The sequence below is a fragment of the Salmo salar genome, chromosome ssa22 (genome assembly GCF_905237065.1).
Source record: "Salmo salar chromosome ssa22, Ssal_v3.1, whole genome shotgun sequence".
NCBI lineage: Eukaryota > Metazoa > Chordata > Actinopteri > Salmoniformes > Salmonidae > Salmo > Salmo salar.
This window is the reverse complement of record NC_059463.1, coordinates 822245-848906: the sequence shown is the minus strand read 5'-3', so window position 1 is coordinate 848906 and position 26662 is coordinate 822245. Positions and strand designations below refer to the sequence as shown.

The 26662-nt window shown below is 42.5% G+C and overlaps 1 protein-coding gene across 1 annotated transcript in view; it reads left to right on the top strand.

The window, feature by feature from the left end:
- Positions 1–22390: 22390 nt before the first annotated feature.
- Positions 22391–26662, top strand: part of LOC106582628 (RNA-binding protein Raly) — a 63565-nt gene continuing 59293 nt past the window's right edge. Inside the window, exon 1 of the mRNA XM_045705817.1 lies at positions 22391–22627. Within this exon, the coding sequence (XP_045561773.1) occupies positions 22391–22627 (237 nt within the window). The remainder of the gene's footprint in view (positions 22628–26662) is intronic.

Below are 26662 nucleotides of genomic sequence, written 5' to 3'. Positions count from 1 at the left end.
GGTACCCTCGTTCCAATACGTTATAAAAGAGTATGCATTCGTCCACCTTGAATATTATTCATGTTCTGGTTAAAAAAGGCCCTAATGATTTATGCTATACAACGTTTGACATGTTTGAACGAACGTAAATATATTTTTTCCCCTCGTTCATGACGAGAAGTCCGGCTGGCTTAGATCATGTGCTAACAAGACGGAGATTTTTGGACATAAATGATGAGCTTTTTTGAACAAAACTACATTCGTTATGGACCTGTGATACCTGGAAGTGACATCTGATGAAGAGAATCAAAGGTAATGGATTATTTACATAGTATTTTCGATTTTAGATCTCCCCAACATGACGTCTAGTCTGTATCGCAACGCGTATTTTTCTGGGCGCAGTGCTCAGATTATTACAAAGTGTGATTTCCCAGTAAGGTTATTTTTAAATCTGGCAAGTTGATTGCGTTCAAGAGATGTAAATCTATAATTCTTTAAATGACAATATAATATTTTACCAATGTTTTCTAATTTTAATTATTTAATTTGTGACGCTGACTTGACTGCCGGTTATTGGAGGGAAACGATTTCCTCAACATCAATGCCATAGTAAAACGCTGTTTTTGGATATAAATATGAACTTGATAGAACTAAAAATGCATGCATTGTCTAACATAATGTCCTAGGAGTGTCATCTGATGGAGATTGTAAAAGGTTAGTGCATCATTTTAGCTGGTTTTATGGTTTTGGTGACCCTGTCTTTGACTTGACAAAACATTACACACAACTCTTGTAAATGTACTGTCCTAACATACTCTAAATTTATGCTTTCGCCGTAAAACCTTTTTGAAATCGTAAAACGTGGTTAGATTAAGGAGATGTTTATCTTTCAAATGGTGTAAAATAGTTGTATTTTTGTAAAATTTGAATTTTGACATTTATTTGGATTCAAATTTGCCGCTCTTGAAATGCACCTGCTGTTGATGGAGTGCACCACGGGTGGCACGCTAGCGTCCCACCTAGCCCATAGAGGTTAACCCATGTCCGCGTGGCCATGCACACCTCCAACTCAATCATCAAGTTTGAGTTTTTTCTCCCTTTTTCTCCCTAATTTCATGGTATCCAATTGGTAGTTACAGTCTTGTCCCTTCTTTGCAACTCCCGTAAGGACTCGAGAGAGAGGTGAAGGTTGAGAGCCGTGCATCCCGGAAACACAACCCAGCCAAGCCGCACTGCTTCTTGACACAATGCCCACTTAACCCGGAAGCCAGCCTCACCAATGTGTCAAGAACATCCCGGCCGGCCAAACCCTCCCCTGACCCAGACGACGCTGGGCCAACTGTGCACTGCCTCAGGGGTCTCCTGGTCGTGGCCGGCTGTGACAGAGACTGGACTCGAACCAGGATCTCTAATGGCACAGCTAGCACTGCGATGTGATGCAGTGCCTTACACCAAGTTTGCAGATGACACAAAAGTAGTAGGCTTGATCACCAATGACGAGACAGCCTATAGAGAGGAGGTTAGGGCACTTGGAGTGTGGTGTCAGGAAAACAAACTCTCACTCAACGTTAACAAAACAAAGGAGATGATCGTGGAGTTCAGGAAACAGCAGAGGGAGCAACCCCTATCCACATCGTCGGGACAGCAGTGGAGAAGGTGGAAAGTTCCTCGGCGTACGCATCATTAAAAACTAAAATGGTCCACCCACACTGACAATGTGGTGAAGAAGGCTGAACATTTGTAAAATGTTTAGCTTGTCACCTAAAACCCTAAAACTTTTACAGATGCACAATTGAAAGCATCCTGTCGGGTTGTATCACCGACTGGTATGGCAACTGCACCGCCCACAACCGTAGGGCTCTCCAGAAGGTGGTGCGGTCTGCACAATGCATCACCGGGGGCAAACTACCTGCACTCATGGACACCTACAGCACCCGCTGTCACAGGAAGGCCAAAAGATCATCAAAGACAACAACCACCCGAGCCACTGCCTGTTCACCTCGCTACCATCCAGTTGCGCGAGATCAGTACAGGTGCATCAAAGCTGAGACGGAAGCTATTTTTCAGTCTCTCGGTCTCAAGGCCATCACACTGTTAACCTCTATGGGCTAGGTGGGAAGCTTGCGTCCCACCTACTCAACAGCCAGTGTAATCCCATGGCGCGTTATTCAAAAACCTAAAATGCAAAAAGTTCAATTTTTCAAACATATGACTATTTTACACCATTTTAAAGACAAGACTCTCGTTAATCTAACCACACTGTCCGATTTCAAAAAGGCTTTACAACGAAAGCAAAACATTAGATTATGTCAGCAGAGTACCCAGCCAGAAATAATCAGACACTCATTTTTCAAGCTAGCATATAATGTCACATGAACCCAAACCACAGCTAAATGCAGCACTAACCTTTGATGATCTTCATCAGATGACACACCTAGGACATTATGTTATACAATACATGCATGTTTTGTTCAATCAAGTTCATATTTATATCAAAAAACAGCTTTTTACATTAGCATGTGACTAGCATGTGACTAGCATTCCCACCGAACACTGCCGGTGAATTTACTAAATTACTCACGATAAACGTTCACAAAAAGCATAACAATTATTTTAAGAATTATAGATACAGAACTCCTCTATGCACTCGATATGTCCGATTTTAAAATAGCTTTTCGGTGAAAGCACATTTTGCAATAGTCTCAGTAGATAGCCCGGCAGCTATTTAGACACCCAGCAAGTTTAGCACTCACCAAAGTCAGCTTTACTATAAGAAAAATGTTATTACCTTTGCTGTCTTCGTCAGAATGCACTCCCAGGACTTCTACTTCAATAACAAATGTTGGTTTGGTTCAAAATAATCCATAGTTATATCCAAACAGCGGCGTTTTGTTCGTGCGTTCAAGACACTATCCGAAAGGGTAAATAAGGGTGACGAGCATGGCGCAATTCGTGACAAAAAAATTCTAAATATTCCATTACAGTACTTCGAAGCATGTCAACCGCTGTTTAAAATAAATTTTTATGCCATTTTTCTCATAAAAAAAGCGATAATATTCAGACCGGGAATCTGCGTTTAGGTAAACAGAAAAAAGAAAATAAAGCATGGGGTCGACTCGGGCACGCGCCTAAGCCCATAGTACTCTGATCGGCCACTTGCCAAAAGCGGTAATGTGTTTCAGCCAGAGGCTGCCTCGATATCGTTCAGCTTTTTCCCGGGCTCTGAGAGCCTATGGGAGCCGTAGGAAGTGTCACGTTAGAGCAAAGATCCTCAGTCTTCAATAAAAAGAGCCAAGATGAAACACAACTTGTCAGACAGGCCACTTCCTGCATGGAATCTTCTCAGGTTTTGGCCTGCCATTTGAGTTCTGTTATACTCACAGACACCATTCAAACAGTTTTAGAAACTTTAGGGTGTTTTCTATCCAAAGCCAATAATTATATGCATATTCTAGTTACTGGGCAGGAGTAGTAACCAGATTAAATCGGGTACGTTTTTTTATCCGGCCGTGTCAATACTGCCCCCTAGCCCTAACAGGTTAAACAGCCGTCACTAACACAGAGAGGCTGCTGCCTACATACAGACATTAAATCATTGGCCACTTTAGTCATGCCACTTTAACCTCCCTTCGTCAACAGCCAGTGGAATCGCGTGGCGCAAAATAAAAACCTCAAAAATGCTATAACTTCAATTTCTCAAACATATGACTATTTTTACACCATTTTAACCTCTCTAGGGTAGGGGGCAGTATTTTCACATCCGGATAAAAAAACGTACCCGTTTTAATCTGGTTATTACTCCTGCCCAGAAACTAGAATATGCATATAATTGTTTGATTTGGATAGAAAACACCCTGATGTTTCTGAAACTGTTTGAATGGTGTCTGTGAGTATAACAGAACTCATATGGCAGGCCAAAACCTGAGAAGATTCTGTACAGGAAGTGCCCTCTCTGACCATTTCTTGGCCTTCTATAGCCTCTTAATTGAAAACAGAGGATCTCTGCTGTAACGTGACATTTTCTAAGACTACCATAGGCTCTCAGAAGGCGCCAGAACGTTGAATGATGACTCTGCAGTCCCTGGCTGAAAAACAGTAGCGCATTTGGATAGTGGTCGATCTGAGAACAATGACACGGGGGCGCGCGTGCACGTGAAGAGTCCATTTTCTTCTTTGAGTCTTTGAACGAAAACAAGTCTCCCGGTCTGAATATTATCGCTATTTTACTAGAAAAATCAGATAAAAATTGATTTTAAACAGCGTTTGACATGCTTCGAAGTATGATATTGGAATATTTAGAAATGTTTTGTTCGACCATCTATTGCATCTTGCCTATGACGCTCGGTCATTGCTCATCCATATGTTTATATATATATATATTCTTATTCCATTCTCTTTACTTAGATTTGTGTCTATTAGGTAGTTGTTGTGGAATTGCTAGATTAGTTGTTAGATATTACTGCACTGTCGGAACTAGAAGCACAAGCATTTTGATACACTCACAATAACATCTGCTAACCATGTGTATGTGACCAATAAAATTTGATTTGATTTACTGTCATTATAATTTGGTTCTGTTATGTAGAATAGTATCATTATATAATCTTGCAGACATTGATTCAGCTTTGATCTAACTTTATTAAACAAGCACCATTTGCGAGAGTAGCCTGTTCTCTAAAAGTAGAGCAGAGACTGTGCATAAGTTAGAGAATAAACACATGCACAGAATGTGATCTGCACATGCACAGAAGCTCCCTGATATTTAGTCCGGAAAAACAAGGTTCTGGGAAATGTCGGATCTGCAACCACTCAGTATTTAAAACTTCTCTCTCTGCAGGGTCTATGATAATGATTATGGACATATGCATTTGTAATTTTTCTCAGCTTCATGGCCGATATCATGCACTTACTGTAGAAAAATTGAAAGACAGGTGAATACATTGCACACTGTATGTAGTTTAAACACATTGGCAACATTTCCGAATTATTGCATGTAAGAAACAGGTGTACCCCATAAAAGTTTAAATGAAGTTCAAATAATTTAGATTCAAAGACCTCTAAATTCTTAATCATATATTTGGTACTCGCTTATGCATTGTTTGCCTCAGAGTATAAGGTATGCAACATTGTTTTCGTTTTTGCCTAATTAGTAAACAAAAACAGGTGGTACAGCTCACACCCATCGTTAGAGTTTCATGCAGATCCTTCCCTAATGTGACTGTAGGTGTTTGACAAGCCCTGAAAGCAGCTAAAAGAGCAGATGCCAGCAAGGTTCACGGATAGGTTGCGTTTGTCGGGGGGGACATCCTTATAACTGTTGCAGAGCCACGTGGGCTTCAAATGCCACAAACATCCCATGCATACCATCTGCCTCTCAGCTGTTAAGGAGGCTTAAAATAGGCCTCAAGGTCCCCCAGCTATTCACAGCTAAAACCTGAACTGCTGCTAACATTGAGCTGCACTTGCTCTTTTGTTACTGGCCTGTGGTGTGAGATGTGGATTGTGTGACCTTTTCTTCTATTTTTTTTATAGTGTGGCCTTTCGTTTTCCAGGGAAGAAGGACTTTTCTCAGGAACTTAGATTATTGTCACTCATTATACTAAACTTCATACATATTATAAAGTCTTTCTGAAAAATTTGACTGGACATTACATGTAGGCCCAAAGTACATCTGACCTTATTTTCTTATGTACAATAGCAGTGGCGTATAGCCAGGCTTCCCGTCACAAAAAGTTAAAATAAAAGTATTAAATATTATTGTCCTTCAATTTGCAAGTGGCTGAATGTATCGCACCAGAGAAAGATTCAGAGTGAGCGAAAAAGCTCCCCTCTGTCTCAGTACGTGTAGCCCGCGGCGATTACTCAGAGTCAGTATTCATTTCATAAGAAGGAACTCCCCTCGACCACAAATTGGGGAAAACAAACATTATTTCCCATTGACCCCCACTGTAAAAGAGCCAACATTGTCGTAGATTATTATTATTTTTTATACAGAAATAACAAAACATGCCGAAAAACTGCTGTGTTGTTCAATGTACATGTAACCAGGTCAAAAATCCGACATACGGCTCGCAATGCTCCCATGTAGGGAAATAGAGCCTGCAAGAAGAGCCCTGTGGCTTCACGCTCTTCGGTGTGGAAGAGTGGGAAATTATGGAAACCCGGTATCCAAGTAGGCTACATGTAGCTATGTGTGTGCAAAACATGTAATCACAGGTGAGACATTTAACTTGTTTAGTATAGTCCATTTTTAACTCCACTCACTACCTGTAGCTTTATAGCTAGTCTGTTTGATTTGTTGGACTTGGCTAGCTCAATGTTCTGGTTGGTAGCTAGCTAGCACTATCATGTCATGAAAAGGGGCATGCGGGAAGCCCTACAATATATTAAAAGTAGTGAGAATGCTTGGGAGCAGGCAATGTTGAAAATAAACTTTTTCTTAAATGTTGTTTTATAATTGCCTAAAACAAGCAGACATACAATAATTTTTTTTGAAAAAGGTCACGTTTTTGCTATGAGCCAATGGGGTTACCAAGATAACCATGGGTTGTTTTCTCCACAGGCAGTTGGGGCCACAATTTTATTTGTATTATCGACTGGGACTATGCAGGAGCTCATATTAATCCCCCTAACTCCAGGGAATTTTAAATTATATCTGGGAGGCTTGTATACAGTCACAAGTATGCTCATTAATGAAGCAGGGATTTTGAATTGCCGACCAAATTAATCACGGTTTAAAACAGATAAAACAGCAGTCAGCATTCAGAGTTTACGGCATCGCTAAATGCTGCCAGGAGGGACAAGAAAGGAGGAGGAAACGAGAAAAACAGTTTGAGGAAACCTGTTGGTGTAGATACAGCATTGGGTACATCTTCAAAGTGGAGATGGATGGACCTGCTTCTTATTTGGTGCTCCCTGGCGTTCATGCCTTTGTGTTTGCTGAAAGCCAGAAGGATGCAGGTAACAGGAATTCACTTTTGAACCATATTAGTCTCTGACAGTACCCTCATTTTTTGACTGATGTTTTGCACCACCAGATAAAGCAGTAATGTTTTGAAATGTATTGGAGAAAGGTGCAGTATAGGTGGGTATGGGCAGGCAATTCTGCCTGTACCAAAGAATGCAGAAAAAACAACCAAGGCAAACCGAACACAACAGACAGACCCAATGTTTTTGAAACAGTCCTGAAAATGATGCACTGCCATTTCTACTGTGAATAAAACTGCTGTTGTGATTGATTTGAATTAAACTACTCTACTGACAAGTGGCAACCAAATTGCTGATAGTGTGCAGTGCAGAGCAAAGCACTAGAGTACAACCTCAACATACTGAATGGCCCATCTCACAGGGACTGTGTGTTAATATTCACAGGGGACACAGTTTAGAGAAAGCAACACTCCAGTTTTGGGCAATAAGTGCATGTGGCTTCCTTATTTATACTGAACAAAAATATAAACGCAACATGCAACAATTTCAACGATTTTACTGGTTACAGTTCATATAAGGAAATCAGTCAGTTGAAATACATTAATTAGGCCCTATGGATTTCACATGACTGGGCAGGGGCGCAGCCATGGGTGGGCATAGGAGGGCATACCCACTGGAGAGCCAGGCCCAGCCAATCAGATTGAGTTTTCCACCACAAAAGGCCTTTATTACAGACAGAAATACTCCTCAGTTTCATCAGATGTCTGGGTGGCTGGTCTCAGACAATCCCGCAGGTGAAGAAGCCAGATGTGAAGGTCCTGGGCTGGCGCGGTTACACGTGGTCTGCGGTTGTGAGGCCGTTTGGATGTCCTACCAAATTCTCTCAAATGACGTTGGAGGCGGCTTAGAGAAATGAACATAACATTTTCTGGCAACAGCTCTACTGGACATTTCTGCAGTCAGCATGTCAATTGCAAACTACCTGAAAACTTGAGACATCTGTGGCAGTGTTGTGATTGAAACTGCACATTTTAGAGTGGCTTTTTATTCTCCCCAGCACAATGTGCACCTGTGAAATGATCATGATGTGTAACTTCTTGACAATCCAACCACAGTGTCTGATTTCAAAAAGGCTTTACGGCAAAAGCATACCATATGATTGTTAGGTCAGCACCTAGTCACAAAAAAACATACAGCCATTTTCCAGCCAAAGAGAGGAGTCACAAAAAGCAGAAATAGAGAAAATTAATCACTAACCTTTGATAATCTTCATCAGATGGCACTCATAGGACTTCATGTTACACAATACATGTATGTTTTGTTCGATAAAGTTCATATTTATAGTTTACATTGGCGCGTTATGTTCAGTAATGTTTTGCCTACAAAACATCTGGTGATTTTGCAGAGACCCACATCAATTTACAGAAATATTCATCATAAATGTTGATGAAAGATACAAGTGTTATGCATAGGATTATAGATAAACTTCTCCTTAACACCATCCATTTAGGATTTCTATTTGACATATTTTTCAACTGTGCTGTGATGCTTCACAAAAGTTCTGAACTTTTCTATTGTCATAGTTTCTACAGATTGTAAATTAAAGATACATTTTTTGCTAAAAGTATTATTATATTATTGATCGATTGACTAGGACTTTTCAAATCACCCAGTATTGCTATCTATAGCGTTAGCTCCAGGTAAATGTTGCAATTCTTCAGTCATTCCTGGACCTGTGACCAAAAACGAGCTACATATCCTCTCTGGGCTAGGCGGGACGAATTCGTCCCACCTACGTAACAGCCACTTGCAGCCTGTGGCGCGATTTTCAAAACCTTAAAAATCCTATTACTTCAATTTCTCAAACATATGACTATTTTACAGCTATTTAAAGACAAGACTCTCGTTAATCTAACCACACTGTCCGATTTCAAAAAGGCTTTACAACGAAAGCAAAACATTAGATTATGTCAGAAGAGTACCAAGCCAGAAATAATCAGACACCCATTTTTCAAGCCAGCATATAATGTCACCAAAACCCAGAAGACAGCTAAATGCAGCACTCACCTTTGATGATCTTCATCAGATGACAACCCTAGGACATTATGTTATACAATACATGCATGTTTTGTTCAATCAAGTTCATATTTATATAAAAAAAACAGCTTTTTACATTAGCATGTGACGTTCAGAACTAGCATACCCCCGCAAACTTCCGGGGAATTCGCTAACATTTTACTAAATTACTCACGATAAACGTTCACAAAAAGCATAAATTATTTTAAGAATTATAGATACAGACCTCCTCTATGCACTCGATATGTCCGATTTTAAAATAGCTTTTTGGTGAAAGCACATTTTGCAATATTCTAAGTACATAGCCCAGGCATCACGGGCTCGCTATTTAGACACCCGGCAAGTTTAGCACTCACCATAATCATATTTACTATTATAAAAGTTTGATTACCTTTTGTTGTCTTCGTCAGAATGCACACCCAGGACTGCTACTTCAATAACAAATGTTGGTTTGGTCCAAAATAATCCATCGTTATATCCGAATAGCGGCGTTTTGTTCGTGCGTTCCAGACACTATCCGAAATGGTAAATAAGTGTCGCGCGCATGGCGCAATTCGTGACAATAAAATTCTAAATATTCCATTACCGTACTTCGAAGCATGTCAACCGCTGTTTAAAATAAATTTTTACGCCATTTTTCTCGTAGAAAAGCGATAATATTCCGACAGGGAATCTCCTTTTCGGCAAACAGAGGAAAAAAATCCCAAAGGCGGGGCGGTCGGGTCATGCGCATAAGCCCAGAGTCCATTGATCGACCACTTGAGAAAGGCGATAATGTGTTTCAGCCTGGGGCTGGAATGACGACATTCTGTTTTTTTCCCGGGCTCTGAGAGCCTATGGAAGACGTGGGAAGTGTCACGTTAGAGCAGAGATCCTTAGTAAAAGATAGAGATGGAAAAGAAGTTCAAGAAATGGTCAGACAGGCCACTTCCTGTAAAGGAATCGCTCAGGTTTTGACCTGCCATTGAGTTCTGTTATACTCACAGACACCATTCAAACAGTTTTAGAAACTTTAGGGTGTTTTCTATCCATATGTAATAAGTATATGCATATTCTAGTTACTGGGTAGGAGTGGTAACCAGATTAAATCGGGTATGTTTTTTATCCAGCCGTGTCAATACTGCCCCCTAGCCCTAACAGGATATGGACAGTACCAAAATAAAAAACTGCCTCTTCGGCAACTAAATCTGCAGAGCTGGGAAGGTTGTATCCCCCATATATATAACATTCTGTTGGTTGCAAGAATTCTGTATAATAATTTAAATGTAAAAATTCAAAGTTTTGAATCCGGCGTTGTTTTGAGTGTCACTTCGTAAACCATGTGCCATGGAATCGGTACATTGAAAATCTCTTCCCAACTATTTTGCAATCTATATGGCACAGCTGTCAATTTTTGGGTCCTTAAATGAAACTGGTATATATTATTATTTATCATTTTCTTTAACAATTGTTGGTCTTTAATGTATGGCTGACAGAGAAGTTCCTTACCTTTCCCCCTTCCTCTTGCCTCTTCCATTTTTGCGATAATGCTGCAATTAGTTGGTTGTAATTTTCATATATTTGTGTTAGCTGCATGTGTAACATAACTCCACCAGTCACATTTATGATATAATTGACAAAGATGTATAATCTTTTATTTTTTGTTATCGAAAAATAAAGTTTGAGTTTCACCACAAAATATTTTTTGTATTATTTGTTGTCTTTTCTGGTGGATTAAACTGAAATTGCAACCAACTTTCTATGGCTTGTTAAAAAATTATGATATTTTGGAGATTTATTTCATTTGCAAATAACAGAATGTGAGCGGATGTAATCTGAATAAAGGGGAAAAGGCCATTCTTGAACTTGGGGTGAGACATTCTTACTAATTTGCTAGAAAACCAGTTTGGATTTAAGTATCATTTTTTTATGACTGATGCCTTTAGTGAAAGGTCTAATGCTTTAATATTTCATAGTTTCTGCCCTCCGAATTCATAATGTCACGCCTGCTCCCGCTCTTCCCCCCCTGGCTCTCGAGGGCGCCAGGCTCCCCAGCATCATGCACTCCTGTCACCATCATTATCCACATCTGCCTTCCCCCTGTCACGCACATCAGCGATTATTGGTCTCACCTGGACTCTTACCTCTGTCATTACCTTCCCTATATATGTCTGGTTCCCCGCTTTGTTCGCTGCTTCAGCATTGCTTGCCGTATGTCCTTGTTTACCCGTGTGCCGACGCTGTACCTGTCTTGTTACCTGTTTGTTCCTGATTAAATGTTGACTCCCCGTACCTGCTTCTCATGTCTGCCATCCATCCCTGGGGCCGGATTCACAAAACATTACTTACGAAAAAAAATAAGAAGTTCATAAGATGCAATTTCCTCAAAATGTTCTTAGGAATTCGTAGTTTTGTTAGGAACTTGGTTAGGAACTTGGTAAATATGTATATATATATATTTTTTAATTTCACCTTTATTTATCCAGGTAGGCTAGTTGAGAACAAGTTCTCATTTGCAACTGCGACCTGGCCAAGATAAAGCGTAGCAATTCGACACATGGAATAAACAAAACATACAGTCAATAATACAGTAGAACAAAAGAAAACAAAAAGTCTATATACAGTGAGTGCAAATGAGGTAAGATAAGGCAATAAATAGGCCATGGTGGCGAAGTAATTACAATATAGCAATTAAACACTGGAATGGTAGATGTGCAGAAGATGAATGTGCAAGTAGAGATACTGGGGTGCAAAGGAGCAAGATAAATAAATAAATACAGTATGGGGATGAGGTAGGTAGATAGTTGGGCTGTTTACAGATGGGCTATGTACAGGTGCAGTGATCTGTGAGCTGCTCTGACAACTGGTGCTTAAAGCTAATGAGGGAGATATGAGTCTCCAGCTTCAGAGATTTTTGCAGTTCATTCCAGTCATTGGCAGCAGAGAACTGGAAGGAAAGACGACCAAAGGAGGAATTGGCTTTGGGGGTGACCAGTGAGATATACCTGCTGGAATGCGTGCTACGAGTGGGTGCTGCTATGGTGACCAATGAGCTGAGAAGGTGGGGCTTTACCTAGCAGAGACTTGTAGATAACCTGTAGCCAGTGGGTTTGGCGACGAGTATGAAGCGAGGGCCAACCAACGAGAGCGTACAGGTCGCAATGGTGGGTAGTGTATGGGGCTTTGGTGACAAAACAGATGGCACTGTGATAGATTGCATCCAATTTGTTGAGTAGAGTGTTGGAGGCTATTTTAAAGATGACATCACCGAAGTTGAGGATTGGTAGGATGGTCAGTTTTACGAGGGTTTGTTTGGCAGCATGAGTAATGGATGCTTTGTTGCGATATAGGAAGCCGATTCTAGATTTAATTTTGGATTAGAGATGCTTAATGTGAGTCTGGAAGGAGAGTTTACAGTCTAACCAGACACCTAGGTATTTGTAGTTGTCCACGTATTCTAAGTCAGAGCCGTCCAGAGTAGTGATGCTGGACGGGCGAGCAGGTGCGGGCAGTGATCAATTGAATAGCATGCATTTAGTTTTACTTGCGTTTAAGAGCAGTTGGAGGCCATGGAAGGAGAGTTGTATGGCATTGAAGCTCGTCTAGAGGTTAGTTAACACAGTGTCCAAAGGATATAGGATATGGTTATTTTGTTATTTTTCACACATTATAGCCATCAGACTAGCTATATCAAAATCAAAAATGGATAACCAAGGACAGTGCAATAAAAACTTCAGCAAACAAGAGCTTGAAGTGATGGTGAAGAAACTATAAGTCAGGAAAAGTTTGCTGTTGGGGAGACTTGATAACTGCGGGGTCATTGCAGAGACCAAAAAGATAGGATTGGCGAGAGTGGCCGAGTCTGTCTCTGCCGTCAGGGGTATGACAAGGGACAGTGATGCAGTAAAAAATAAGTGGTCCGACATCAAGTTGGCTGCTGAGAAGAAGGGAGCTGAGAGACCATTAATGTGGACCAGATGGAGGAGAAGATGTCGTCCATGGTAGGAGAGATGGTGGTAGAGGGACTGTGCAACCAGTAAATTGGGTAGCTACCTTAGCTAGCCAACGCGTCCCGACATTATAGCCAACAACATTTAAATATCTGGTAGTCAACTGTGTCTATGGCGCAAGAAAACGTTAATGTTTACAAAAGTATCCATTCATTCGTCTCAAGACAAGGGTTTAGCTGTCCTAAAGTTAAGTACCAAAAATAAATCCTAAAACATTATTTTCAAGAATCCCATTTCTTAACTTCTTTCATAGGAAAAAAAATAAGAACATTTCCGTTAACTTTACTGAGGCATAGCAACGTTGCTTAACTTTGTTCATAAGTCTATAGTTAAGGGAAAAATTGCAGTTCAGAAGAAATTTCTTAACTAACAGCTGGTTCTCCAGGACACGTTGAAGAACCTGTCAAACAAGGAGCACATGTTCTTGGGGGTAGTGGGAGAAGATGAGGATGTCATCAATATTGACGAAGTCGAACCAGTTCAACATGTCGCGGAGAACATAATTTACCAGAGCCTGGAACACAGTAGTATCAAGGCACAAGGTGAGACCCAGATGCAGACACAGGGGGCAGATGATTGGAGTCTTACAATGTTTTTTAATCTAAAGGGGTAGGCAAGAGAATGGTCGTGGACAGGCAAAAAGGTCAAAACCACGTCAGTTGAATAGGTACCGAAGTTCAGGCAGAATCAAGGTTAGGGCAGGCAGGATGATCAGGCAGGCAGGAAAGAAATCCAGAGTCAGGCAGGGGTCAGAACCGGGAGGACTATAACCTCTTACATCTAGACGTTCCGCTAGCGGAACACCTGCTCCAATACCCAATGATAGGCGTGGCGCGAATTACAAATTCCTCAAAAATACAAAAACTTCATTTTTCAAACATATGACTATTTCACAGCATTTTAAAGATAAGACTCTCCTTTATCTAACCACACTGTCCGATTTCAAAAAGGCTTTACAACGAAAGCAAAACATTAGATTATGTCAGCAGAGTACCCAGCCAGAAATAATCAGACACCCATTTTTCAAGCTAGCATATAATGTCACAAAAACCCAGAAGACAGCTAAATGCAGCACTAACCTTTGATGATCTTCATCAGATGACAACCCTAGGACATTGTTATACAATACATTCATGTTTTGTTCAATCAAGTTCATATTTATATAAAAAACCAGCTTTTTACATTAGCATGTGACGTTCAGAACTAGCATATCCCCCGCAAACTTCCGGCGAATTCACTACGAATTTACTAAAATTACTCACGATAAACGTTCACAAAAAGCATAACAATTATTTTAAGAATTATAGATACAGAACTCCTCTATGCACTCGATATGTCCGATTTTAAAATAGCTTTTTGGTGAAAGCACATTTTGCAATATTCTAAGTACATAGCCCAGGCATCACGGGCTAGCTATTTAGACACCCGGCAAGTTTAGCACTCACCAATATCAGGTTTACTATTATAAAAGTTTGATTACCTTTTGTTGTCTTCGTCAGAATGCACTCCCAGGACTGCTACTTCAATAACAAATGTTGGTTTGGTCCAAAATAATCCATCGTTATATCCGAATAGCGGCGTTTTGTTCGTGCGTTCCAGACACTATCCGAAATGGTAAATAAGTGTCGCGCGCATGGCGCAATTCGTGACAATAAAATTCTAAATATTCCATTACCGTACTTCGAAGCATGTCAACCGCTGTTTAAAATCCATTTTTATGCCATTTTTCTCGTAAAAAAGCGATAATATTCCGACCGGGAATCTCCTTTTAGCTAAACAGAGGAAAGTAAACAAAGCTTTCGGTCGACGCGGGCACGAGCCTGAGTCTCACAGTACTGTAACCAGCCACTACCCAAACGCGCTACTTTTTTTCAGCCAGAGCCTGCAAAGCCACGATTCAGCTTTTTACCGCCTTCTGAGACCCTATGGCAGCCGTAGGAAGTGTCACGGGACAGCTAAGATCCTCACTCTTCAATAAACAGAGACAAGAAGAACGACACCTTGTCAGACAGGCCACTTCCTGCCTGAAACCTTGTCAGGTTTTTGCCTGCCAAATGAGTTCTGTTATACTCACAGACACCATTCAAACAGTTTTAGAAACTTTAGGGTGTTTTCTATCCATATGTAATAAGTATATGCATATTCTAGTTACTGGGTAGGAGTGGTAACCAGATTAAATCGGGTACGTTTTTTATCCAGCCGTGAAAATACTGCCCCCTAGCCATAACAGGTTAAAGATAGTAGAAAAGGAGTATGAGAAAAACACGCTGGTTGACTTGACTAAACATACAAGACGAACTGGCACAGAGAGACAGGAAACACAGGGATAAATACACTGGGGAAAATAAGCAACACCTGGAGGGGGTGGTGACAATCACAGGAACAGGTGACACAGATCAGGGCTTGACAAGCAGGGGCATTGGTGAGGCCAAATGGCATGACCAAAACTCGCAGTGTCCACTGGCCGTGTTGAAAGCGATCTTTCACTCATCCCCCTCCTGTATCCGCACCAGGTGGTAGGCATTCCATAGATCCAGCTTGGAAATCCCGGTTGCCCCCTGGAGTAGCTCGAAGGCCAAAGAGATGAGTGGTAGCAGGTAGCGGTCTTCACCATTGTCATTGAGTCCCCGGTAGTCGATGCACGGGTGCAGGGTCTTGTCCTCCACAAAGAAGATCCCTGCGCCAGCAGGAGAGGGCAAAGGACGTATAAATCCTGCAGCTAGGGTGTCCCCAATGTAGGTGTCCATAGCCTTGGTCTCCGGTCCTGACTGTGAGTACATACGTTCCTGGGGCGGAGTGGTGCTAGGGAGAAGGTCAATCCCGCAGTCATATGGTCGATACAGTGGAAGCGAAGTGGCCCAGGCCTTGTTGAACACCTCTCGAAGGTCCTGGTACTCTGCAGGAATGGCGGAGAGGTCCGGGGCACCTTCCGAGTCCCCAGGAAGACGTACCGGGGAAGGTTGCGCTGACTCCAGCCCACGATGGCACCAGTAGACTAGTTGATGAGGGGATTGTGTCACTGGAGCCAGGAGATTCCCAAAACCACGGGAATCTGAGGAGAGTTGATGAGCAGGAATTGAATAGTCTCCCTCTGATACCCTGACACCCGTAGGTTGTTGGGAATGGTAATATGAGTGGCCCGGCCTATAGAATGCCCATCCAGCGATCTAACTTCCATGGGAGTGGAGAGGGGCTGTTCAGCTCGGAAGCCATGGTAGCGTCCAAAAAGCTCTCATCGGCCCCAGAATCAATTAGGACCTTTAGACTGGTTTCCCCACAGCAGAATGGCATGAAAATAGGTGCGGGAGAAGGTGGAGTGATCGGTGAGACGGCGCTGCTAGCAGCTGGGTAACTGAGGGGCTGTGGGGTTACCACCGTGGTAGGCTGCTTACCAGACAACCCGCGGAAAATGTCCAATGCCCTGTCATGGTGTTCAGCCAACGCTTGGACCCCCTCCATAAGGCCATGAAGCAGTTCCTCATGCCTCCCGATGGTGGCTCCTTGAGAGGAGATGGTGTCGTGCAGCTGGCCCGGGTCTGCTGGATCTGTCATGCCCAGTAAGTACTATCAGGGTTGAAGGTAAGACCCAGATGCAGACTGTGTCAAAATCAAATCAAATGTATTTATATAGCCCTTCTGACATCAGCTGATATCTCAAAGTGCTGTACAGAAACCCAGCCTAAAACCCCAAACAGCAAGCAATGCAGGTGTAGAAGCAGGTTGGCTAGGAAAAACTCCCTAGAAAAGGCAAAACCTAGGAAGAAACCTAGAGATGGCCAAGATGTTCAAATGTTCATAAATGACCAGCATGGTCAAATAATAATAATCACAGTAGTTGTCGAGGGTGCAACAGGCCAGTACCTCAGGAGTAAATGTCAGTTGCCTTTTCATAGCCAATCATTGAGAGTATCTCTACCACTCCTGCTGTCTCTAGAGAGTTGAAAACAGCAGGTCTGGAACAGGTAGCTCGTCCGGTGAACAGGTCAGGGTTCCATTGCCGCAGGCAGAAGAGTTGAAACTGGAGCAGCAGCATGGCCAGGTGGACTGGGGACAGCAAGGAGTCATCATGCCAGGTAGTCCTGAGGCATGGTCCTAGGGCTCAGGTCCTCCGAGAGAGAGCAAGAAAGAAAGAGAAAGAGAGAATTAGAGAGAGCATAATTCAATTCACACAGGACACCGGATAAGACAGGATAAATACTCCAGATATAACAGACTGACCCTAGCCTCACGACACAAACTACTAAAGCATAAATACTGGAGGCTGAGACAGGAGGGGTCAGGAGACACTGTGGCCCCATCCGATGATACCCCCGGACAGGGCCAAACAGGAAGGATATAACCCCACCCACTTTGCCAAAGCACAGCCCCCACACCACTAGAGGGATATCTTCAACCACCAACTTACCATCCTGAGACAAGGCCGAGTACAGCCCACAAAGATCTCCACCACGGCACAACCCAAGGGTGGGCGCCAACCCAGACAGGAAGACCACGTCAGTGACTCAACCCACACAAGTGATGCACCCCTCCTAGGGACAGCATGGAAGAGCACCAGTAAGCCAGTGACTCGGCCCCTGTAATAGGGTTAGAGGCAGAGAATCCCAGTAGAGAGAGGGGAACCGGCTAGGCAGTGACAGCAAGGGCGGTTCGTTGCTCCAGTGCCTTTCCGTTCACCTTCACACTCCTGGGCCAGACTACACTCAATCATAAGACCTACTGAAGATATGTCTTCAGTAAAGACTTAAAGGTTGAGACTGAGTCTCTCACATGGGTAGGCAGACCATTCCATAATGAGAAAGCCCTGCCTCCAGCTGTTTGCTTAGAAATTCTAGGGACAATTAGGAGGCCTGTGTCTTGTGACCGTAGCGTACATATAGGTATGTACGGTAGGACCAAATCAGAAAGATGGGTAGGAGCAAGCCCATGTAATGCTTTGTAGGTTAGCAGTAAAACCTTAAAATCGCCCTTGCTTTAACAGGAAGCCAGTGTAGAGAGGCTAGCACTGGAGTAATATGATTAAAAAAATATCAAATTTGAGCCCGCCTGTCGATGTAACAATGTTTATTACAGCAATAGGGGAAGGCAAACAACAGGTGAAGGCAGGCAGGGGTTGATAATCCAGTGCAGTGGGGCAAAGGTACAGGACGGCAGGCAGGGTCAGGTCAGGCAGAGGTCGGTAATCCAGAGGTGGGGCAAGGTACAGGACGGCAGGCAGGCTCAGGGTCAGGCAGAGTGGTCAGGCATGCGGGCTCAGAGGCAGTACAGGCAAGGGTCAAAACCAGGAGGGCGAGGAAAAAGAGAGACTGGGGAAAGCAGGAGCTGAGACAAAACGCTGGTTGACTTGACAAACAAGACGAACTGGCAACAGACAGAGAACACAGGTATAAATACACAGGGGATAATAGGGAAGATTTGCGACACCTGGTGGAAACAATCACAAAGACAGATGAAACAGATCAAGGTGTGATAAGAATGGCATATTTTTGTCTAATTATGTTACTGGTCTGTGCAGCATATATGGCTGTGGCATACACATGAAATCAATAGCTATTTTGTTCATTAAATTGACAAGACAGACCCTGATCGCAGTCAACACACATACTGTATATTTTATAGTAGGCTAAAAATATTATGGAATAAAATACGAATAGTATTTTTCCCACACAACCGTGGCACCACTGTCATATAAACTATATGATATTTTGAAACAGAGCCCAAAGCAAGCCCATGCTTTTTTAAATCCATGTTTCATCTCTTTCCTACCTTCACTCTGCTTTGTTAGTAATGTCAGTCTATATTTTCAAAAGCATTTGAGTCTCGTGTTCATATTTTACAACCTCCGCGGGCTTTTTGAGTTGACTATAGGCGATCGAGCACTATAATAGGCCTACACTGGATTTAGGCAACATTATTGCATACTAAATGTTTCTGATCAGTGATAGATGAGAAAACGAATAGATTAGCTATACTACCACTTACTTGCCCAGCCACAGAATTGTAAGAGTCTATTGACGTACTAAGTAACAAAAAAATCCCCATCAAAATCCATCAGCTTAAACTCGAGAGCTTTTTTGCATGGGCTGGGTCTCAATCCATCGCATCCGCTTTTGTCGGCCTTCCACATCTGTGGTGGAAGTTGGCCAAGCTACAGTGGTGTTTGTCAGACCATGAGACATCCTGAAAATATGTATTTTCATGAAAACGTCTGTAGCGTACAAACGGTTTGGCCTACTAACTAATATGACCCCACTTTGGAAGATGTAGACTCTCACGAACACAAGCAGCTCTATGACCCCCACAAGTGTCTCAGGACTCGTCTAAAGGTAACCCATACAAATTAATGTAAGAATGGAGGTAGTTTTGTGGCAACAAAAATAAGGGGTTAAATATGTGTTAAAAAACAGAAATATTTCCTGAGCTTTGTTATATCTCCTAGATATAAGAGACGCTTCAAAACCTTATTCCTTATGATACATTTTTATACAGTCTGTTTTGCCATTTATGAATGTGTTATTCAATTCATTTCTATGGGCTATAGTAGGCAAAATTCATCATTTTATTTTGTACCTAATAAACTTTTATTTACTTTAAGCATATGTTTTCTTTTCAGTGTCCTCCATCTCCACTAAATTAAGCTTATTGTATGTATTTTTTTATATTAATAATGTAAAATTAACAGCTGTACAGAAAGACTCGTGTGACGGACAAATTACAGAGGAAGAACTTCTTGATGCAATTAAAGCCTTTAAGTCCAGGAAAACTCCAGGGGCCGGATTCACAAAACCTTCTTAATGCAAACACTGTGTCTGATTTTACAATGGCTTTTCGGCAAAAGCACATTTTTCAATATTATGAGTACAGAGCTCAGCCATCAAAGCAAGCTATACAGTTACCCGCCAAGTTCTGGAGTCAACTAAACTCAGAATTTGTATTATAAATCTTCCCTTACCTTTGCTGATCTTCGTCGGAATGCACTCCCAGGACTCCCACTTCCACAAGAAATGTTATTTTTGTTCAAAATACTCCATATTTATGTCCAAATACCTCGGTTTTGTTCGCGCGTTCAGGTCACTAATCCAAAGGCATAACGCGAGAGCGCAGAACCAGAGACGAAAAGTCAAATAGTTCCATTACCGTTCATAGAAACATGTCAAACGATGTTTACAATCAATCCTTAGGGTCTTTTTAACATAAAACGTAGATAATATTCCAACCGGACAATAGGGTATTCATTACAGTTGAAAAAGAAGGAGAGGCGCGCCAATGTGCCGGCGCAGTAAACAACTCACTGGTCCCAGGCAGTCCACTGATTGACTGAGCTCCTATTCTCTGCCCAGTAACAGTAGACGGATGAAACAAGTTTCTAAAGGCTGTTGACAGCCAATGGAAGCCTTAGGAAGTGCAAAATGACCCCACAGACACTGTGGTTTGAATAGGGATTAGATAGAACTACAAGTCACTTCCTGGTTGGATTTTTTCTCAGGGTTTTGCCTGCCATATGAGTTCTGTTATACTCACAGACATCATTCAAACAGTTTTAGAAATATGCATATCCTACATTCTGAGCCCGAGTAGTAGGCAGTTTCATTTGGGCATGTCATTCATCCGAATTTCCGAATACTGCCCCCTGTCACTAAAAAGTTAAGGAGTAGTATATCTATAATTCTTTCAATAACTGTTGTAAAGTTTATCAACGTTTATGATGAGTTTTTTAAATTGATGTGCTCATTTACCGGATGTTTTGGTGGGAATACATTTTCTGAACATCAGGCGCCAATGTAAAATGGGGTTTATGGATATAAATATGAACTTTATTGAACAAAACATACATGTATTTTGTAACATTGAGTCCTGGGAGTGTCATCTGATGAAGATCATCAAAGGTTAGATATTCTGTCACGACTCCTGCCAAGGGTGACTCCTCTCCCTGTTCGGGTGGCGCTCGGCGGTCGTCGTCACCGGCCTACTAGCTGCCACCGATCCCTTTTTCCCTTTTCTGTTGGTTTTGTCTTGATTGTTTGCACCTGTGTATGATTAGTGTTAAGTTGAGTATTTAAGCCCGTTTCCCCACTTGTTCTGTGTGCGGGCTTACTTTCTGTTGTCGACTGTTGTTTATGCAGTGGTACGTGTTATTGGATCATTGTGTTTGTTGGATCACACCCAGTTGTGTTTTCGTGGGTGTACTTTTCTTTTACGGTGCAATTCATTAAAAGCCCGTTAGCAACTACTCCTGTTTCCTGCGCCTGAATCCACACCCACTACTGCAATCGTTACAGATTCATTTTAGCTGTATTTCTGTTTTTTGTGACGCCTCTCCTTGCTTGGAAAATGGCTGTGTGGTTTTTCTTGTCAAGGTGATGCCCTAACATTATCTAATGTTTTGCTTTCGCCATAAAGCCTTTTTGAAATCAGACACTGTGGTTAGATTAAGGAGAATCTTATCTTTAAAATGGTGTATAATACTTGTATGTTTGAGAAATTTGAATTATGAGATTTTAGTTGTTTTGAATTTGCCGCCCTGCTATTTCACTGGATGTACCGCGGGTGGGACGCTAGCATCCCACATAGCCCATACTAGTTAAGGCAGAGAAGTGCGAGTTCCATCGCTCCACCATCCCCTTTCTGGGGTACATTATCTCCGCTGGGAGTGTCCAGATGGATCCCGGGAAGGTGAGAGCGGTGGTGGATTGGCCCCAGCCTTCTTTCAGGTTGCAGCTGCAATGTTTCCAGGGGTTCGCCAAATTCTATCGCTGCTTCATCCGGGGTTACAGCACCCTGGCTTTTCCCATGTCAGCACTCACCTCTCCCAAGGTTCCATTCACATGGTCCCATGCTGCTGACCAGGCGTTCCGGGACCTCAAACACCGCTTCACCAATGCTCCTATCCTGGTTCATCCTGACCCTTCACGTTAGTTTGTGGTGGAAGGCCATGCGTCTGATGTAGGAGTGGGTGCGGTCCTATCCCAGCGTTCTGCCCTGGACCTGAAGCTACATCCCTGCACCTTCTTCCAGGCAAGCTAGATGGGCCCTGCTGTTCACATGGTTCAACTTCTCCCTCTCATATTGGCCAGGATCCAAGAATGTCAAGCTGGATGCACCGGAGCCCGAGACCATTCTTCCCACCTCGTGCCTGGCGATGGCACTCAGCTTGGGTATAGGGAAACCGGTCCGGGAGGCACAGTGTTCCCAGCCGAACCCCCAGTGCACAAAACCAGACTCCTCGACAAGCTCCAGCTGGTCTCTTCCAACCTCTGCCGGTCCCTCACCGTTGCTGGTCCCACATCTCCCTGGACTTTGTCACAGGTCTTCCCCCATCTGATGTCAACACCGCCTTCCTGACTGTGGTGGATCGGTTTTCCAAAGCCGCCCACTTCATTCCTCTCCCCAAACTACCCTCTGCCAAGGAGACGGCCCAGCTCATGGTGCAGCACGTCTTCCAGATCCATGGACTACCAGTCAACATGGTCTCTGACCGGGGTCCTCAGTTCTCGTCTTGGTTCTGGATGGCGTTCTGCACCCTCATTGGGTTGTTGGCCAGCCTGTCCTCCGGATTCCAGCCCCAGTCCAACTGCCAGTCAGAACGAGCCAACCTGAATCTGGAGATTACTCTGTGCTGCCTGGTCTCTGCCAACCCCACCACCTGGAGCCAGCTGTTGGTGTGGGTTGAATATGCCCGCAACACCCTTCCCTGCTCTGCCACGGGCCTATCTCCTTTTGAGTGTTCCCTGGGGTATCAGCCTCCGCTCTTCCCTGAGCAGGAAGAGGAGGTTGGCATACCTTCTGCCCAGATGTTTGTCTGCCACTGTCATCGTACCTGGAGGAGAGCCCGGTCGGCCTTCCTCAAGACCACCTCCAGGTATTGACGACAAGCGGATCACAACTGGACCTCGGCTCCCCACTATCGTCTCGGGTAGAAGGTATGGCTGTCCACCCGGGATCTTCCCCTCCGGGTGGAATCCCGCAAATTCTCCCCCCAGTTTATCGGCCGTTTCCCATCTCCAAAATCATTAGCCCCTCTGCTGTTCGTCTTCTTATTGCCCCGGACCCTTCGTATACATCCTACCTTTCATGTCTCACAGCCCTTTGTCTCCTGTTTCCATGTGGTAAAAGGGGGTTATTTCTCTACAGGCAAAATGTGATTGACCGGCTTGATTCGATCTTATGTGTTTTTTACATTGGATAAAAGTAAAGACTCAGAGCTTGAAAATGGTATATCATACATTAAAGTTGAGGAACAATGGGAAAGTAATACTGCTTTGAAAGTTGACCTCACTTTTGAGAGAATGGCCATTGAATGTTTTGCTACCTACTGGACAGCTCTTCTTTGTCTACACCCATTCAGCATCATTCACACCAATTTAAGCTTTAGCCCCACCCATATCTTTAAGGATTCACATGTGAGGCTATGTACTAAACAACCAAAGAATTCAAGACTAAAGGCTGGCTTATACTACGGGTGTGTTTGTACATTTTATCTGGAGTGCCAGTGTGTACTCTGGGCAGTTGTAAACTCAGAGCATTTTCAAATTGGCAGTTTATAAATTCAGAGTGCCCACTGGACGCTCCGGTCGAAAAGTATGGTTGATCCGAGCGTTCTGACCTAACAACAGCAGTCAAGCACTCAAGCTAACTGGCTAATGTTGGCTAGCATGCTAGCTACTTCCAGACACAAATGAGAGAACAACTCACTGTGACCATGTTACTCACCCTAGCAGAGCTGGTTAGGCTTGTGACTGCAACTGTACTGCTGGCAGCAATTTAATTAACCTGTTATGGCTAGGGGGCAGTATTTTCACAGCTGGATAAAAAACGTACCCGATTTAATCTGGTTACCACTCCTACCCAGTAACTACAATATGCATATACTTATTACATATGGATAGAAAACACCCTAAAGTTTCTAAAACTGTTTGAATGGTGTCTGTGAGTATAACAGAATTCATTTGGCAGGCAAAAACCTGACAAGGTTTCAGGCAGGAAGTGGCCTGTCTGACAAGGTGTCGTTCTTCTTGTCTCTGTTTATTGAAGAGTGAGGATCTTAGCTGTCCCGTGACACTTCCTACGGCTGCCATAGGGTCTCAGAAGGCGGTAAAAAGCTGAATCGTGGCTTTGCAGGCTCTGGCTGAAACAAAGTAGCGCGTTTGGGTAGTGGCTGGTTACAGTACTGTGAGACTCAGGCTCGTGCCCGCGTCGACCGAAAGCTTTGTTTACTTTCCTCTGTTTAGCTAAATGGACATTCCCGGTCGGAATATTATCGCTTTTTTACGAGAAAAATGGCATAAAAATGGATTTTAAACAGCGGGTGGCATGCTTCGAAGTACGGTAATGGAATATTTCGATTTTTTTTGTCACGAATTGCGCCATGCGCACGACCCTGATTTACCCTTTCAGATAGTGTCTGGAACGCACGAACAAAACGCCGCAATTTGGATATAACGATGGATTATTTTGGACCAAACCAACATTTGTTATTGAATTAGCAGTCCTGGGAGTGCATTCTGACGAAGACAACAAAAGGTAATCAAACTTTTATAATAGTAAATCTGATTTTGGTGAAGGCTAAACCTGCCGGGTGTCTAAATAGCTAGCCCGTGATGCCTGGGCTATGTACTTAGAATATTGCAAAATGTGCTTTCACCAAAAAGCGGACATATCGAGTGCATAGAGGAGTTCTGTATCTATAATTCTTAAAATAATTGTTATGCTTTTTGTGAACGTTTATCGTGAGTAATTTAGTAAAATGTTAGCAAATTCCTCGAAGTTTGCGGGGGGTATGCTAGTTCTGAACGTCACATGCTAATGTAAAAAGCTGTTTTTTTTATATAAATATGAACTTGATTGAACAAAACATGAATGTATTGTATAACATAATGTCCTAGGTGTGTTATCTGATGAAGATCATCAAAGGTTAGTGCTGCATTTAGCTGTCTTCTGGGTTTTTGTGACATTATATGCTAGCTTGAAAAATGGGTGTCTGATTATTTCTGGCTTGGTACTCTGCTGACATAATCTAATGTTTTGCTTTCGCTGTAAAGCCTTTTTGAAATCGGACAGTGTGGTTAGATAAAGGAGAGTCTTGTCTTTAAAATGCTGTGAAATAGTCATATGTTTGAAAAATTGAAGTTTTTGTATTTTTGAGGAATTTGTAATTCGCGCCACGCCTATCATTGGATATTGGAGCAGGTGTTCCGCTAGCGGAACGTCTAGATGTAAGAGGTTAAGCTTATTTGCTCATGTTTACCAACACCGACCATATTAAATGGGTGTCGAGCGTTTGTAAATTCATCAGTTATTCAGCGCTCTGGCACACTCAGATGAGAGTGCTCTGAAATCGGAGTAAATAGCCAGAGCGAATTTACCAGCTACGTCTATCGACAGTTGTCGCAGTGACAACATAAGCATTCTATTGAAATAGTTACTTGCATAGTGGAGTCTTTCGTTTACACATGTAGCTAGCTTGCTAAACTATGAACCATAATCCAAACTCATAACGATACTATCCTGCATGAATCTGCAGGTAGCTAACCAACCAGGTTCAATATTAGCTAGCTAGCAATGCAAATGTCTCTGAGATACGAATAATATTACTATACAGATCATACACAACATTAGTACACTTTAATTAGAAATTACTTTCTGACAAAATTAGAAACATGTAATATCTTAAAAGGTAGCTAGCTAGACTCTCTTACCCATATACATGGATGAACGCTTCTCCCTATCTGTCACGGATGCCATGGTTGCCCTTAGTTTAAAGATGTAATCCGGAGACAGGTGTTTTCAACAGCCTTCTGTGTGTTCTCTTATTGATTCCGTCTGCATATTTGCAATCAAACGCCAAAAATCTCTACATCTCCTTAGCCATCATACTCTAATTCCACTGATTTCAAAACTCGGTCCTCCACAAAGTGGAGAGCAAATCCAATGCAGTTCTACTAAGTGATATCTTTCAAAAATGCCATGTTAGAAAGGATTACCTATTACACATATTGCCCAGCTCAAATTATAGATATAAGCGTGCAACATGGCAGACCAATCCAAACTCATTATCTCAGGCAATCATGGCTAGTGGGAATGTTGCCGACTTTTTCTATGGCTAAACCAACTAGGTTAATGTTCAAATGGCTCTCCTCTGAAGTAGTGACAGGCGACATAAATTCTATGTGAAAGCAGTATCAGTAAACAAACGCCTCCTTGCTAACATGTGACTACAGGGACTGGCCAATGCCAGCTAGTGGACTTTTTAATCACACTCTCAAAGGGACCTATGTGAACATACAGTACTGTATGTCTTAGTATTGGTTCAGGTTTTTGCTATCACTCAGACAATTCTTAGCACAAGATTAAATCAGCCCATTGAGAATAGATATGCTTCCTCATTTCCTTAAAGTGCCAAATTAACTTTAATGAAGTCACTTGCATGCCATATTGTGCATACCGTCATTAATAATGTACATCTCTTCTACATGAACAAACAACTGACTTCTTGGTTTTTTATTGCCAGACAAGCCAGGGTGAAATGGAAAAAGATGTACTTTGCATTTGATATTGTTGGTGCATTTGTGGACAGTAGGCTAGGCTGTTTATTAATTAATTAATATGATTATCTTTTTAATATTACTGGAAGCTGTGTGCAGTTTCATTAAATCTGTACACATGCACAGGGCTTATATCAAAGATCTTCGCGGCTT